Raw genomic sequence first — 16,634 nt, forward strand, 5'->3', positions numbered from 1 at the left:
AAGAAGCAATGGTAATAATAATAATAAAAAACTGTATCTATCTATAATATTCTGGAGTATTATAGTAGCCTAAATATATATATATATATATATATATATAGACATAGGACATATCCCTACTGAGGCTACTCATAAAGTTAAATTATTTTGAGACCATGAAGGAATATTGTAGGAATATTTCAGTGGTACGAAGAGATATTCTATAATTTACTACTAAGTGAAGCAGAATCTCTTTAAAAGCCTCTTTGAGCATTAGTGTGTTTCATCAGGAACAATCGAAGGCATACATCTGTAATAGTGTTAAATGATGTGCAAGTGACAGAGCCAAGGCTGCAGTTTAATGCAGTTACAAATGAGACTCATTATGGCCTTTGCTGGGTTATGATTCATTCTAACATCATGATACAGGGCAGGTGTATGCTTCAAGCATTGCAGTAATGGCAAATATGGGAAAATGGAAGGAAAGTAAAGAATTCTGCATTGTTGTAAGAGTGAAACAGAGAGAAACCCTACATTGTTCATTAATAACCTGAAAAAATGATATTGAGTTGAAGTTAGCGGTCTTTTACATTCTGCAAATGATGATGACCTCTATTTTTTAAATAGTCCTCATCTTTAAGGAAGCTTTTGCATTTGTTCTGTGTACATGGGCAGTTTCCCCCCCAATTATAATGTAAATAGGCCTTTACTGTATTATAATGCACTTTACAGTTATGAGCAATATTGTAGGTCCTTCAAAGATGTCCGACCTCCTGAGGTGATCAATATTGTTGTTACTGCTCTGTGATAAAAATGCTGTTTATTAAATGGGCACTGTTTTCTAACAACAGATGACTGAGTCCTTTTCCTCAACTTAATATTACAAAATTCAGATTTGACTGCAGAAGTGCATGTAAAGAAAATAATAGTTTAATTAAAAGTGTATTTGATAAGTGGAAGTATCTGTGATTATGACAGCAGTGCAGTGAGGTTTAATGTAACTCAGCAGAAAGATTATAATACGGCCTCCAGAGCGAGAATGTTCACATTTTAGACAAGCAAATTAATGTGTTTTAGCATCTGCGACCAGAAGCCATTATGGACACTATTCCAACACACATGCAGACAGGTTACATTTCACTGTGATACTTTGCTTTCTTTGCCTCCCTGTCTGCTCCGTCTGTACCTCATACATACACACACAATGCTGCCCGACTGGTCTGAGAGGTTTCTTTCAGCACCTTGTCTAACAACATTACTACTTCTGTTCAAACTGGCTGAACATCTCAAACAAGGAGACACTGTAGTGAACAATTGTCTCTCTAGAGCCCCTGCTAATTATTTTGTTGTCAAGTTGGCTACAAGAAATCCTGACGCAGTTCTCCAGCAGAACCTGTTGAATGCATTGAAAGGTTAGCAGTTTTTATGCTGCTGCATCAGCTCCTACAGATGGAAAAACAAGAATGGAAACTAGAAAATCTTCAAGTGGAAATACTGTCACTATACTTGTGTTGAATCAACTCGAGAAATTGTACATTTAACGTCCATGTCAGCTGAAATGGAAAATCCTGCTGATTAGGAAATATGAAATATGAGAAGCTTTGGCTTTTGAGTAATACATTCATCTGTACATTGTATACACATTTACCATACTAGTCTTACTTTAATTCTTCACCCATGGTAACAATGAAACACACAAAAAGACAAAAACTTGCATTTGTTGGCTTCTGCATTTGAGCTAATTTCTAAAAGAGGATTTCAAGATGTGTTGTGTTTCACTCTAGTGTCCATTAAATGGCCACATAGAATGCAATGACTCACAAAAAGATGATCAACGATCAATCAGGGTGTGACAAAATATGTAAAATTTTATATACTGCCTCATCTTCCTGGGCTGGTGAGAAAGCTTTATTCTGTCTGTCCACCCACAACAAGCTGATCTTCACAAAAGTTTTATTGCACCATAAACTTCCACAACGTTGGGAGACTCAAGAGATGGATTAAAGAATTGTGCAAACTGATGGGGGGCAGCGCTGAGCTATCATTTTCTTGGTCGCAGTTGATCCACCTAGCCAAATTTTCTTTTGTCTCCCAAGTAGGTACACAATTTTTTTTTAAAGGCCCACATGCTCAAGTTTGTAAAAAAAAAGGCTTTCTGCATAAGGAATTCAGCCAAAATACTCCACAATGACATTATAAGGGTTATTTTATTATACTTTAGAAAGCTTCTTTAGAAAGCGTGATACAGCTCTGTTCACAGACAGAGAGTACTCCACATGGCTATTCTATATCACATAACACCAACTTCTAAAGTACAGTAGCCTACTTCAGTTTATTTTGCTCCACCTGTAAAACAAACATGCAACGTGTGCTTATAATAGAAAAGCACATGTTGACATAGTATCACCCTCATGGCAATTCTTTTATTTTCCTTGTAACTATATTTCCCCTTTTCTCTGATAAAGATCGTTAGTTAGCGTGTCAGTGTTCATGATTGCAAATCAGTAATTTTTCAGTCTCAGTTCCTGCTGAGTTTAGTAAACATTGAAGCTGATACTATGGTGCCACTGGATCCCAGAAAGAGGCTTAACAGGCAGCGATGCATGTTTGGGTCTATGTATAACACACACAGACTGACAGCTGTCTGTAGTGTTAATACCCTATAGCAGAAGAACATTAGTAATGGTTTTAAAAGTGACACACCTGTTACTTTCTATTATTCTTAATAATTGGATTACGTTAAAGATACTTATTACCAAATTGTCAAACACTAATGACACTTAAAGTGATGGTTCGGAGTAATTTCACCTTAGGGTCCTTTGCACCATGACCTCGAGCCAAACACCCCCCCAGAAGCTTTTTTCAGCTGGGTCTAACATTGGGAGAGTTAGCGTAGCAGCGTTATCAGCCGAATAGCTTAGCGCAGGGGCTAATGGACCCACGTTTGTATCTCGTAAATGACCCCACTAATAATGCCCGAAAAGATACCAAACTTCTACACTAGTACAAATAGGTTATGTACTCATAAAACGATGGATTGGAAAGTTTGTAAGTACACCAGAAGTTTATGAACACTTGCCTGCTCTCTTCTGCTCTCTGTTGCTTCTGCTGCTGCTGCTGCTGCAGTAAGACGAGTGCTTAGGGCCGTCTACAAATTACAACACCGAAAAGAGATGCAACAAAAATATTTTTTTAATTTAATTTTTTTTTTTTTTAACGAAGTGCTGTAGTATAACTAGCAGGAGACAAGTAATAACTGAGGTAAGTTTGGAGACATTATTTAATCATTAAATTAATAAATATTTTTGTTGTATCTCTTTTCAGTGTAGTAATTTGTAGACAGCCCTAAGCACTCGTCTAACTGCAGGTAGCAGCAGCAGCAACAGAGAGCAGAAGCCAGCAGGCAAGTGTTCATAAACGTCTGGTGTACTTACAAACTTTCCAATCCATCATTTTATGGGTAGATAACCTATTTGTACTAGTGTAGAAGTTTGGTATCATTTCGGGCATTATTAGTGGGGTCATTTACGAGATACAAACGTGGGTCCATTAGCCCCTGCGCTAATAAGCTATTCAGCTGATAACGCTACTCTACGTTAACTCTCCCAATGTTAGACCCAGGTGAAAAAAGCTTCTGGGGGTGTTTGGCTCGAGGTCATGGTGCAAAGGACCCTAGGGTGAAATTACTCCGAACCATCACTTTAAGCTGTAAACAAACTGATAGTAAACCGCTTAAGTGAGTAAGTATTGAAATAAAGTTGTTCTTGCCTTGTCTATCGTGTTGTATCCTGCAGAGCTGCAAATCATTGCATCAACGTTGCATCTTTACTTTCAAGCGATAACATGCAAAATCATTCCAGAGGATACATTATTAATACAAATCTGTGGCATTTATACAGTGCTTAAATACAACACATAGCTGGAAAAAAAGGTGTATGTGCAGTAAAGGTATTTTTGCCGTGAATTAATTGTAGTAAAGATTGATTCCGACAGTGAGTGGCTTTAACTGTACCAGGTCAAACATAAATGACAGGAGAGGAATTTTAAAATGAAGCAAAACAGGATCAGCGAAGGTGTGTGCAGTGCGTACACATTTAGTTTCGGGTTCTTGACATAGCTCATTCTCCTCTCCTCTTTGTTTTCTCTTGGCACTCAAGACATTTTTTTCTTTCAGGACCAGGGAGGGTCACCTGTAACCTTTAGATGACTCAAGATGGATTGTTGTTTAGTAGAGTTGAAAATCAAAAATGTAGTCATATTTTTGGTTGTTAACAGAGGACTTGGTTAGCTAAAATTGATTACTTTTGTCTCTTGGATAAAATGAGGCGTATATTTCAAAAAACTTGTCAAAAAGGTGATTTTTTTTTTTTATCTTGTCTGACTGATCACTTTCTACAGAGAATGACAAACTGTGCAGCCACTTACAATCAGTGTATGCTCAGTGCGGCCAACACACCTGTTTGTGCACACAATTTTTCATTTCACAGCCTCAAAAATGTGAGAGATTAAAGTGTGTTTCCACACGATTAGACCTTCATAAAAATTTCAGTGTGCATATCAACGCTCAGTATGTCCACGCAGCGTGCCAATACATGTCTGACTGAATTCATTATTGTGTAACCCAACAACACACGAAAGATTATTTGAAAAGTTATGTCACATAAAAGTTAGTAATTTAGTCACTGTACAAAAGAAACAGACACTACAGCAACAACAACAAAAAACACTTAATACTGGCTACATTCCCGAGAGAAACTGAGTTACTCAGTAAGGAGCAATCAAAGTCCTCATGAAAAGTTAAGGACTAGTCAAACATTGTTAAAATCCCTGGCTTAACCGTGTGTGAAATGGATGGCATTTTGGAGTGACAAGTTCAGTCACTATGGGGAAAGTCAAAAATATTCCCAACACACAAAAATGGTTGCATCTAGTGATGCTAATAATTTCTTTTTGGGCGTTGTTCATCAGCACTATGTAACCACAATACTTATTTAAGGCACATTAAATCCTACAAGGTACAATTTCAGTCAGCTTCTTTAATTTGGGCATGATTCAACACGTATGTGTGTGTGTGTGTGCTCATGTAGGATCTGGGGGTGGTAGCTCCTCCTGAGCCTCTCAGTGTTGGGCTGGTGTATCCGGTACCTTCTTCTTAACCTCAACAGTGAGAAAAGGCTGTTCACCGGATGGTTTGGATCTTTAATGATTCTCCTGGCCTTTTTCTTGCAGCGGCTGGTGTAAATATCCTTTAAGCAAGGTAGGGCACTGCCTAGTGTGTGTTCAGCTGATCTAACCTCTCTCTGCAGGGCCTTGCAGTCATGTTCGGTTCTGTTTCCATATCAGGCAGTGATGTTCCCTGTCAGGATGCTCCGTATGACTCAGGAGTAGAAATCCAACAGTATTTGAGGAGATACCCGGAATTTCCTTTAGGCGTCCAAGGTTTAACAGTCACTGCCTTTCCTTTTTTAACCACTTAGTCAGTATGCAGTTCCCACAGCACAGATGTCTTAAGCCCCAACAGTTTAAAGTCTCTGCTGTGTTCACAAGGTAAATACTCAACGCCTCAAATCCAGTTTAAATACCCAGTGTGATACACGTGCCTGTCGAGTCCAAGTCATCAAAGAAGAGTCTGAGTCAAGTCACCAAACCAGAGAACGGCAACCCGAGTCAGTCTCCAGTACTCCATCACTGCCTATTACACAAGAAAGTAGTCAAAAACTTCACCCAACTTCCGAGTCCAATTTCGTAACTCCTCGGGTCCAAGTCATAAGTGCGTGTGACAAGCCGAGTCCGGGTCCAGGACTCGAGTACTCACCGAGTCATCACTCAATCTCTGGACCATTATATGTGGAAATAAAGACACCATATGGCTGTCCACCTCATAACCTCGTTGCAGGTTTTAACATCCGACTGGGACCATTTTTGGGCCAGGGATACAGCATCACTGTCCGACCATTGGTGTGCTGGGATTACAGCCACCTTCTTCTGCCAGTTGTTTCCTTTTGACAACATACAAAAACACACAATTAATTTGTGAACATTTTCTGGTGAACAATAAAATAAACACTCTTCGACAGAAACTAGCCTGGCTCTGTCCAATGTTATCAAATACACTGATTTATTAGAAAAAAAAAATTACTTTATTCAGTTCAACTTTAAACAAACGGGACACAACATGTTAGAAAGCTTTAGAGGTTGCTCTGCATATTTTTTCACTTTACAGCCAGGCTAGCTGGCTTATGCTAAGCTAGGCCAACCCCCCTTTTTAACACACAGACGAGATTGACGTCATTCTCCTCATCTTACTCTTGAAGAAAAAAAAAAAAAAAAAAAAAAGCTATTCCCTTAACAACTAATGGAAAAGCTTTCAACAGAAAAGACACCACTGAAATATTTCAGTACCTCTTCGTCTTATTACGCTTCTGCTTCATCTTGGCGAGGATGAAAGCCAGGATCAGCCCCCCGATGAGGATGGCCAGCACACTCAGGGTCAGCGTCACACTCAAGGCCCCGTTGACCGTGTTCTCGCAGAATTGGCCCCGGTAGCCCAGCTCACAATCGCACACAAAACCGATGCCGCCACCCGGGGGAACCTTACAGGCACCATGGCCACTGCACTTAGTCTCTCCACAGGTCAGCAGGCTGTGGTCAATGCCTCGAGGTTCGGTAGGAGGTAAAGAGGTGGTCATCGTAGAGGAGGGAGGAGGAAACACTGGGCTGTTAAGGAAGGGAGCAATACAAGGAAGGAGAATGGGAGAGGAGAGATGAAAGGAAGGAGGCCACCCTAAAACACACACGACAAACAGACGAAACAGACCGTTGGAGGTCAAATTGTAATTGCAAACCTGCTGTGAGGAGCCTTATGCCTAGTCGTCTGGTTGTATGGTCCTAGCTTGGTTGGACTGAGCTTCTGGAAAAAGGACCATGCTTTGCTGGGGGGGAAAGACGTTTAATAAAAAAAATGAAGGTGATCAGATCTTTTACCATTGGCCAGTGATTCTTCCTGTGTGGAATTCATCACATTTCATGACCATCTTTCTGCGCCTTGCCAAACTTTACTTTGGCACACTTCACCTTTAATAAAGTTTGGGGACTAGTAGTTATCAAGTTACATGTTAATACTGTGCTGCCTTCAGGTCCGACAGAAATTCTTGAATTGCACGATTTGTAAGCAATACAAAATGTGGTAAACATATAGGACAGGGACAGTCTGGATTTTCTACAATCCTCAGTTGGCGAAATGTTCTCATCAGTGAGCATTAAGGTATCAAGTGATTTTAAAAGGGACATACCACGGAAAACTCACTTTTTCAGTACCTGTGCACAGGTATATGGAGCGCCTACTAACCCACCAACTGAGAAATAAGAAAACCCAGTCACTTTTTTTGTGGATTGCCTAGATCAGAAAACATGGGATTCACCGAGCCATTCAGATTTGGCTCCTCTTCCTATGTCACATCCAGGCTCAGTAGAATATACCACCCTCCATCTCAGTAGCTCCCACGGCTTGAGAACTACTGTTGAAAAGGTGCGCCATATTTTTCTAACAAGCCAATCAGAGCAGATGGGGCATTTGGGGAGGGGGGAGGTTTAAAGAGACAGGCGCTAAAACAGAGCAATTCAGACAGAATGAGAAAAAGAATGTGTTTTTTGAATATTAAAGCATATAAAAATGTCCTAGTAGAAACACAAAATACAACTATGAACCTGAAAATGAGCATATGTCTCCTTTAAATTAAAATGGATACCATTCACATTTGTAAAAATCCAGACTTTATCCTAATCATCCCCAAAAACATACTATGTTATACCAAATACTGTATTTTATAACATTTCTATTTTTATACATGTGAATAAACATTGTGGTTAAATAGGAGAGCTCCTCATCAATTTCCACTGCTCACATACAAACTGATCCGCTTGCTGTGTGGCGTCTCGCCCTCCAGTCTCCAGGTGCGTCATCAACAACATTAGGTATACAGAGACTGACTCAGGATATGTTAGAAAACCCAAAGGATGACTCCGGCTGAGCCTCATGACTCCTACTACAGACACATCAACCTTGTCCTAATGACAAAATAAATGCATGTTAAAAGACACAGTATGATTCAACCAAACCTAAAACAACGCATTCATCGGATGGATCTACCAAACAGTGCCATAGGCTATACGTTCTCTAGCATAGGAGGTGCATATGAAGAGTGACATAAAACCTTACTAGATAGACTTAAGACATTATGAACTTCAATTATCTAACTGTTTTTGTCTCGTCTGTGTTGTGTTTTACATATTTCTATACTGATATCGACCTGTGTCTGAAATAAAGTTGAATTGATTTGACTGTAATATAAATACACGTGTGGGAAAAGTCACCTCCAAGCTTTAAGATACAAGACTGACCATTATCCAAAAGGTAAACACATAAATTACAGCAAAATAGCACAGCTACATACTGAAATATGACAAAATGAAAAACATCTACTCACAGAGGAAAAGAATCCAGACGTGTCTTAAAATGCAAGCTGTGGAGTTTGGAGTCTGTGTGTGCGCCAAAGGTCCATGGGTCTTTGAAAAAAGAAAGAAATCTGAAGTTCCTCTTTCAGTGAGGGGAATCTGCAACAAAGGAAGGAGGGAAGAGGAAGAAAGTTGAGACCTGTGAATACCTCTTTTTATTCTTCCACAAGCACGCAGGCACACGAACACACGTCCAATCACGTCCTCCTCCCTCTGCCCTAGCTTTCAATGGGTTGAGTCATACTCTGGCTCACACCAAACATCCTTGACGTTTGTGTAGCAACTTTACATTTCATAAGGAGAGTTATAACAAATAGTATCCTTCAGTTAACCGCTGGCTGAGAACACGCAATGCTCCGGAAAAATAAACCTCATTTGTGTGGCACATTTCAGACGTTGATGTCATAAAATAAACACGTTTGACTCCAAAATTATAGACAAATAGGCCTACGTCTGACGATGAAAAATAAAGATTTGTATTTTAAATTGCATATACTTGCATACATTTTCCTAAAAATTGGAAGGTGAACAAAAACGCACACACCCTTATCCTGAGGACATACTAAATTACAGTAGGTGTGTTTGCCAGCCAAGCTGGGGTTAGGAAGGAGGAGGCAAGTTTAGAACAAGAGCAAACCCTGACATGTCTGTGTAAGATGCAGCATTTCATACCGTAAATCTGTTGTGCAACGGTCAGAAACTGCTTTATAGTGGATTTCTCAAACTTAACAAGCAAGATGGTTTGTTAACACAGAACTATCTGAAGCCGTCACTGAAAAATGTTTGTAAAAGGGTAGGCACTTTTTAAAAAAAAAAAAAAAAAAAATACCTGCCAGGTGATTGGATGAACCATCTATCTGTGGTACCGTCACACACACCTAAACCACGCCCCTAGCTCTTCACAGGACGCTGATTGACTTGGTAAGCTGGTAGACCAGACGCATAACATAAGTCTGACAAGATAGGTGTTCTTGTGATATGGGATCCTGCCATTCTGGCCTGATGTGAGAATCCAGCTGCCATGCAAGGTATGATTTGGTAGGCTTCCTAAGTGAAATAATCCTTTTGGGTACGATAAGAAGTTTGGTGATGCCTCTGATTTTTTTTCTCTTCTGCCATCCCCAAATTTTTTGTGTCAAATGTCTTACCAACTAGTAAATAGACTTCAGCGTGCGCCCCATGTACAGAGGCTAAAGTCCTTGCCGCAGCAGGTTCGATTCTGACCCGTGGCCCTTTCCTGCATGTCATTCCCCTTCTCTGTCTCCCCCTTACCTGTCTGCAGCTGTCCGGTCTAATAAAGGCCTAAAATGGCAGAAAAATCATGTAAGAACCACAAACTAAAAAAAAAAATCCACACACAAACATTAAATGCAGCTCTTAAAAAGGTGGTTTTGACATGTGATTTGAACATTAAGAACATGGTAGCAGCTAACACAGGCTACTCATGAGCCACTACGGTCAAGCAGAGATGAGGAGTGGATTACAGAGGTCTGGTAACCTCACTACTATCTATCTCTACAACCATTCCCCTCCCATTTTTTAATTTGTTGCAGATGCTGAAGTTTTTTTCCTCACATATGCAGATGTAGCCTACTCCCCAACATCAGTAAACAGACTTTAATGTGTTAAGCTCAAAGCACCGCAGTACATAAGTATGGCCACACAGAACTTCTAGTATAACTTGTCAAGCCTGTGTCCTCTGTTCTAGCACTGTCACACTCCAATACTTTATCTGATTAAGAAAACTTCATTGCGTATGTGCTCATTTGTAGTCCATCTCTAAAATATCCTGTACATGTTTGAGAAAAACAGATGTTCAGCAATTTTGACATAATTGTTAAAACCAAAAAGTTTGAATAACAAAAGGGACTTAAGGGCTTACCCGAATGAAGAAAGGAGCTCAGAGCAGAAGCGCTGCTTTGTATTGGACTGGTCCAGGACTTTGATCATAAAACCTCTGCATATACTTTTTCAAGGAAGACCAGGACATGGAGGGATTGCATATCCAGTGGAGGTTTGTAGGGAATCCCTATTTTGGTAAAACATGTTTAATGTGTATAATCAGTATATAAACATGCAATATATTATGTGTAATACACTAATGTGGTTGTTAGCATATGAAAGTGTCAATTTGTCAACTGAACTCCTTCTGGACATCCATAAGTGGAGGCTGGTGTATAAAAACATGAATGAGAATATTAGTAAAACAGTTATAATGAAAACACTTTACATTTATACTTTTTTTTTTTTTAATGCCCTTGTAGCTGCAGAACTACATTACAGTATATAATAAACTGCACTGCTTATAAATTACTATAGACAAAAGCACACACGACAAAAACAAAACCAAAATGTCACAAGGAAGCATTTGATTGAAACTGGTATCAGATTACAAAAGAGCTACCGACTAACATGGACAGCTCTGACATCATTTTGGCAGCACATGTTAACTGAAAGGAGAGCTCTAAGGGTGATCTGCTATAGCACACATACACCACAATGAACATAAAGGCATTAGCAGACAAGCACTGTTATGACAACACTGAAGCAGTGTCACCACCGTACACACACACACACACAGTTGAAGAAACATGAACATCAGAAGCTCCAAACAATGACATATAGGTAAAGACTGAAAGGCATAAAGTGGTGGCTGGGTTAGCTCAGTTGGTAGAGCAGGTGCACATAGAGGTGGATGCCTTGATGCAGAAGGTGCAGGGTCCGAGTCCGACCTGGACGATTTCCTGCATGTCTCTCCCCCCCTCTCTCTCTCCTTTTCACATCTAGCTGTGCTTTCCATTAAAGGATGAAATGCCCAAAAACAAATTAAATAAAAAGGCATGAAGGGATTAACATGTTGACAAGTCAGTCTGCCTTTTGACTCAGGGTTGTGATGGGGAAATACTCTGAGGGGAAAACTCATCAAAAAGCAACATTTACTGGTGGATGCAAAACATGAAAACTAAGAAAGAAATCTTTGACATGTCAATGTACCTAGATTTAAAGATCCCATGGCATGAAAATTTCACTTTGAGGTTTAACATTAATATGCATTCCAAGCCTGCCTATGGTCCCCGAGTGGCTACAAATGGTGATAGGTGTAAACTGAGCACTGGGTATCCTGCTCTGCCTTTGAGAAAATAAAAGCTCAGATGGGCCGATCTGGAATCTTCTCCTTATGAGGTCACAAGGAGCAAGGTTACCACCCTTTTCTCTGCTTTGCCTGCCGAGAATTTGGCCCACTCATGAGAGAGACATCATGGCTTTCAAATGAGCAAAGTGGCAGTGGCCCCCCACCCCCTCAATAGTTAAACACAGAAATGGCACATACTAAGGAAAGCTCGTTGTGAGACTGCTCTAGTGGCTGTAATTCTGCACCAAGGCTGAATTTTGGGAAAGATACTTCAGATACAGTATTAGGGGACCACTAAGGCCTATATAAAAGCATCCAAAGAGCACCATGTCATGGGACCTTTAAGAGGAATGTTCTTGCTTCCTAGTAAACATACACTCTGTAGAACATTGATAAACTGAATTGAAACGGTTTGCCATTTATAGCCTACTGTAACAAATCCCCACTAGTGGCCCTTTCCACATGTTGATCCTGGTTCACTGTGAACTGTAGGTATATCATACCATGCCAATTGACCAGAATGAAATTGCTAGAATTTAGAAAAAAAATTTATAAATTACCAATGTATTGAAATATAACCATAACTTGTTTGGAGTCATTAAAGCTAGGCAGCTGAAAAGCTGATTGCATGTATTTTAGTAAACAAAAAGATCCCCAAGTTGTCTTCGTTCAAGAGAATAAAACAAGCAGAGCCCAGTTTTTGGTTCATTTCTATCTCATTTTTATTGCACCAAAAGACCATCTCCATTAGATTCAGCACCACAGAAATTCATCCACCCACATTACTCGTGGTGTCCGCAGCCTTCAGAGTTGTCATGAAGCCAACCCTGAAAATGTAATGCAACAATCTTCAGCAACTTACAGGGGTTTACTCAATGGCATATTTCAGAGTGCAGAACTTGTTATTTGAGCTGTATTAACTTTAATGCTAGCGGTGGGTTCTTCACATCTACTGGGGACTCGAGCTCCTGGGGAGAAGAAAAGATTTTCCCTTAATTTCTAAACTAATGAAAGCATCTTATATCCAATGTAGGAATTCGACCCATCTGAAAATGTACTTGATATATAAAAAAGGTGTAGAAATCACTAAGCACAAACAAACGTGAGCTAAATTGTTGTCATTAGTATAAAATTACATTATATGATAATCATGTTAGTGAAGACAAGGAAACAAATCTATAATACCACAATTTAAGTCTTTCAACTACTTTAAGTTTTACACAGACTTTTCTAAACTTACATTCAACTGCCTTTTATTTTAAAATACATTTATAAAGCAATTTAAGGGAATTGGATATTGTAAATCAATTTGGAAGTAAGATTGTCAAACTTTTAAGATACACACAAAGAATGAACATTCGCGCTCAAAGAATTGCATGTATACACAAACCATTATAATACGATTCTCATATTGGTGACTAATTGTTTGGGAGTAAACTAAGGCATTTGTAAGTGGTTTTGTATACAAATAAGCTACATTAATGGCTCATATTCTTAAATTCAAAAACATCTCTGCTCATTAATTCAAATACAAACAAACACTCAGTGGCCTGAGGTTTTACCTCCGAGTCCGAATCGAGGACGTAGTGTTCAAAGGGCAGGCCCATGTTGGCCATCAGAGTATCTTTCTCAGTTGATCTGCTTCTGATGGGCACCCAGGCTCTCCTGTTAAATTGATTTAAAAAGCTAAGTGTTAGTTTTCTACATAGGTCGCAGAGTTACAGCACAAAACATTTCTGAAGTGGTGTAGAGGTCAGTCTCTTAATCAATTCCAACCAAACACCACAGTAACTGACAGTCGTTTGTCCACTTGCAAAGTGAAATGTGCTGCAAATACGCAATAATCTGGCTGAATGCATTACAAAGTGAATGGTCAGGGTGCAAAGAACACACACCAATACCTTTTAACGAAAATAAAAGCAGCAGACATCAATGCAGCAATGAGGCAGAGGACACCAAGTACCACAGCCACGTGGCTTTTTCCAGTTTCTGTATCTTGACAGGACTCTCCCTTGTAACCAGCCATGCACTGGCAGCGAGTGACTTTGCCTTCGGTGATGCAGTTGCCATGACCGTTGCAATGTTGGAGATCACAGGATGTAGAGTCTTTAACTGAAAGAACAGAGTTCTTTTCGGTGTTTGATTTGCTGCCAAAAGATGCAGAGTTTGGGTTTGGACCTGAAGAGAAAGTCAATGTTAGCAAAAAGGATACGACATCTTATTAAAAATTTACTGCCATTACTTGCCAAAACGTGTGCTAAAAATGTCCCCACACTACATGCATCTTAATTATACACTTATCGTAACCTCCTGAAGTCTCGTCATCACCGTGTGATCACACACGAGGCTGCCATTGGAGACTTCAGGAAGTTACTGAGTCTGGCCAAGAAATAATCCGGCACAGGACACCGTAAAACCACAAAATGGCATTTTTGTTTTTGGCTGAAAGAAAAAACGGCCGAAAATGAGCTGAAAATACTGCATATGCCGCTCCACCCCTCAGTGCTCATATTTCCCTCTCAGTTGATCTAGAAGTTATCATGGTGCTACCCAGCCAAGGCTAATCATGTCAGCGGTGTGGAATTACTTTTAGTTTCTGATAAGGACATCAAATTTGCGATCTGCAGTGTTTGTACATTTCAAGAGGGGGTATGGTGCCAAAGAACTTTTCCATGTCAGGTTTGATAAACTACCTGAAAACATGACAAATTCAATATGCAGAGTACATATTAAAAAAAAAAACACACACACACACACACACACACACACACACACACACACACACACACCTTAAAAGAACTCCAACTAGCACAACACCATCGGTTGCCGCAGTCTTTGAAAAGGCAAATGATAGTGCCAAAGCACGTGGCATTACAGAGAAAATGGAGTTCAGTGCTTTAGATGACCAGCCATTCTCTGCTGTGGAGGACATTAGATTTCATAGGCTCATGCAAAATATTTAGCCACGTTACACATTGACAAGCACATTCTATTTTGCAGAAAACCAGGAACCTGAAATGTTTGACCGTGTTGCAAAACACGTTCATGAGCTCATGAACGCACACATCCCAGCTCTAAGTTTTACGACATTTGGAGTGTGATCATTTCGAAGTGTGATCATTTTATTGGTTTGTGAGTTTTCAATTCAGATTCATTAAATCCATGAAATCAATTAATTTTTTTTTATAATTAACACAAATATGCCACTACTAATTAAACATACATAATGTCTTATTAGTAAACTTTAGAGGTGCTGGTAGGTGAATATTGTTACTTTGGACAGAGCCAATTTATTTGACCCGTGTAGAATATTAGCTGTGTGCAGTCATTGAGGAACTGGTTCAAGGAAATGTCTGACATAGGTTAAATCTAAGCCTTTAACTATAGGTTAAGCCTTTTTATGGCATAAGAATGCATTGTGTACCAGACCGATAAGCAGAAGAACATGAAAAGACTAGAGGTTGCACTACACAGAGGTGTGTGTGTGTGTGTGTGTGTGTGTGTGAGATAACCGTTTAGATAAACCCCTGTGAGGAGAGTAGAAAGGAGACCGGGAGAGTTTAGATCAGAGTTCATTCGAACAGAGACGCTGGTGGACTGGTCTCTGACTTGATGTCTGTTGCTAGGAAAACAAACTGTTTGTGAACCCACAAATGTGTTCCAACTTTTATGCTGGACTCCGTAAACTTTTCTTAACTGAACTCTTAGTCTCAGATTGATCCTTGTGTTCTGGTAAACAAGTCCGATGAAAGAAGGCGCAGGAATTAATAAATCAGTCAGATTTGACAGGCCTTAGGGCCTTATTTCGGACAAATTCCCACTTCAACTGTGAAGCACCTAGTGACTGTCCATGATAAGTGCTATATAAATAAGCTTTACTTGGCCGTTTCCAGCCTTTATGCTAAAATGAATAAACATACCTTGCAAAATGGTGAACTTTAACTTTCTCACAGGCAATATAGTTCTTAAGAACATGCTATGTTCAGAACTATTTTAAGCCTCCATGACTTTGAGCATCTGGCTAATTTGGAAAGTTAATTTAAAGTACTTCATATGATCATTTTTTCCTCCTTGTTATGTACAGTAGTTAAATATTTTTTTCTTCCAACCTTTGCACAGACAAAACCAAACTACCTTACAGGTAGATCTAAAAGCTCAGATTTAAAAATATGCATCATCACAATATAATTAATAACAGTCATCCTCAATTCATTCATTATTCTGGGTGGGATTGAAATTGCTGTAGTTTGTAAAAAAATAAAATGAACTTAATGCTGAGTTTAACTAAACAAAGTTGGTAATTTACTGAGGAGATCAATGTAAATCAACATGACCGATTCTAATGGGATTTTGATGATGTTCCCTCATCTACCCTGGCAGTTCCTTTTACAGAGTTAAACATTTGAAGATTTGGATGACAACTCACAGTCCTGTTCATCTGACTGGTCTGGACAGTCCACGGGTCCGTCACAGAATTTGCTGCTGCTGATACACTTGCTACCGTCAAAGCACGATTCTTCCCCAGTGGGACAGTTTGAGAGCGGGGCACAGGAGGCAGCATCAATGGCGTAGAAACCCCTGCCACATTTACACGTGCGACCTCCCGGATAGGGCAGGCACAGATGGACACATCCACCGTTGTTGTTGGAGCAGCTATTAGTTCCTGGAGAAAATGGGTGAAATGATTTGCAAATTAAGTACCATAAAACCATTACTGTCTCTGGTAGGAAATCAAAAAGGGACAGTTTTTCACACAATGCATGAGCAAAAACACTTTCATCTAAATGATTTAAGGTATAATTTAAAGTGGATGGGAAGAGCCTTCAAATTATATAGTGGTCCATTGAATTTCAAATTAATGAATCATGTTAGTAACCATTTTATTAAGCGTTTTTGGTATTTCACAGGTCTCAAAAGGGTTAAGAGCATTTGTTTTTTAACTTCCACTATTGGTTGCTCATCTTCATGGAGTTTGTGTAAAATGATGTAAAGACACATTTCTGTTAAT

The 16,634-nt window shown here is 39.5% G+C and overlaps 1 protein-coding gene across 2 annotated transcripts in view; it reads right to left on the reverse strand.

Moving 5' to 3' along the window:
• Window positions 1–12,323: 12,323 nt before the first annotated feature.
• Window positions 12,324–16,634, reverse strand: part of LOC114570638 (low-density lipoprotein receptor-related protein 2) — a 28,746-nt gene continuing 24,435 nt past the window's right edge. The window contains exons 42-46 of one of the 2 annotated variants that reach the window (XM_028601029.1): window positions 16,053–16,289; window positions 13,528–13,804; window positions 13,189–13,291; window positions 12,548–12,594; window positions 12,324–12,453 (exon numbers count right to left, since the gene is read on the reverse strand). In XM_028601029.1, the coding sequence (XP_028456830.1) occupies window positions 12,396–12,453; window positions 12,548–12,594; window positions 13,189–13,291; window positions 13,528–13,804; window positions 16,053–16,289 (722 nt within the window). In that variant the 3' untranslated portion in view covers window positions 12,324–12,395. The remainder of the gene's footprint in view (window positions 12,454–12,547; window positions 12,595–13,188; window positions 13,292–13,527; window positions 13,805–16,052; window positions 16,290–16,634) is intronic. The other variant, XM_028601030.1, reaches the window with a different exon arrangement.

This window comes from Perca flavescens, chromosome 16, assembly GCF_004354835.1.
Source record: "Perca flavescens isolate YP-PL-M2 chromosome 16, PFLA_1.0, whole genome shotgun sequence".
NCBI classification, from domain to species: Eukaryota; Metazoa; Chordata; class Actinopteri; order Perciformes; family Percidae; genus Perca; species Perca flavescens.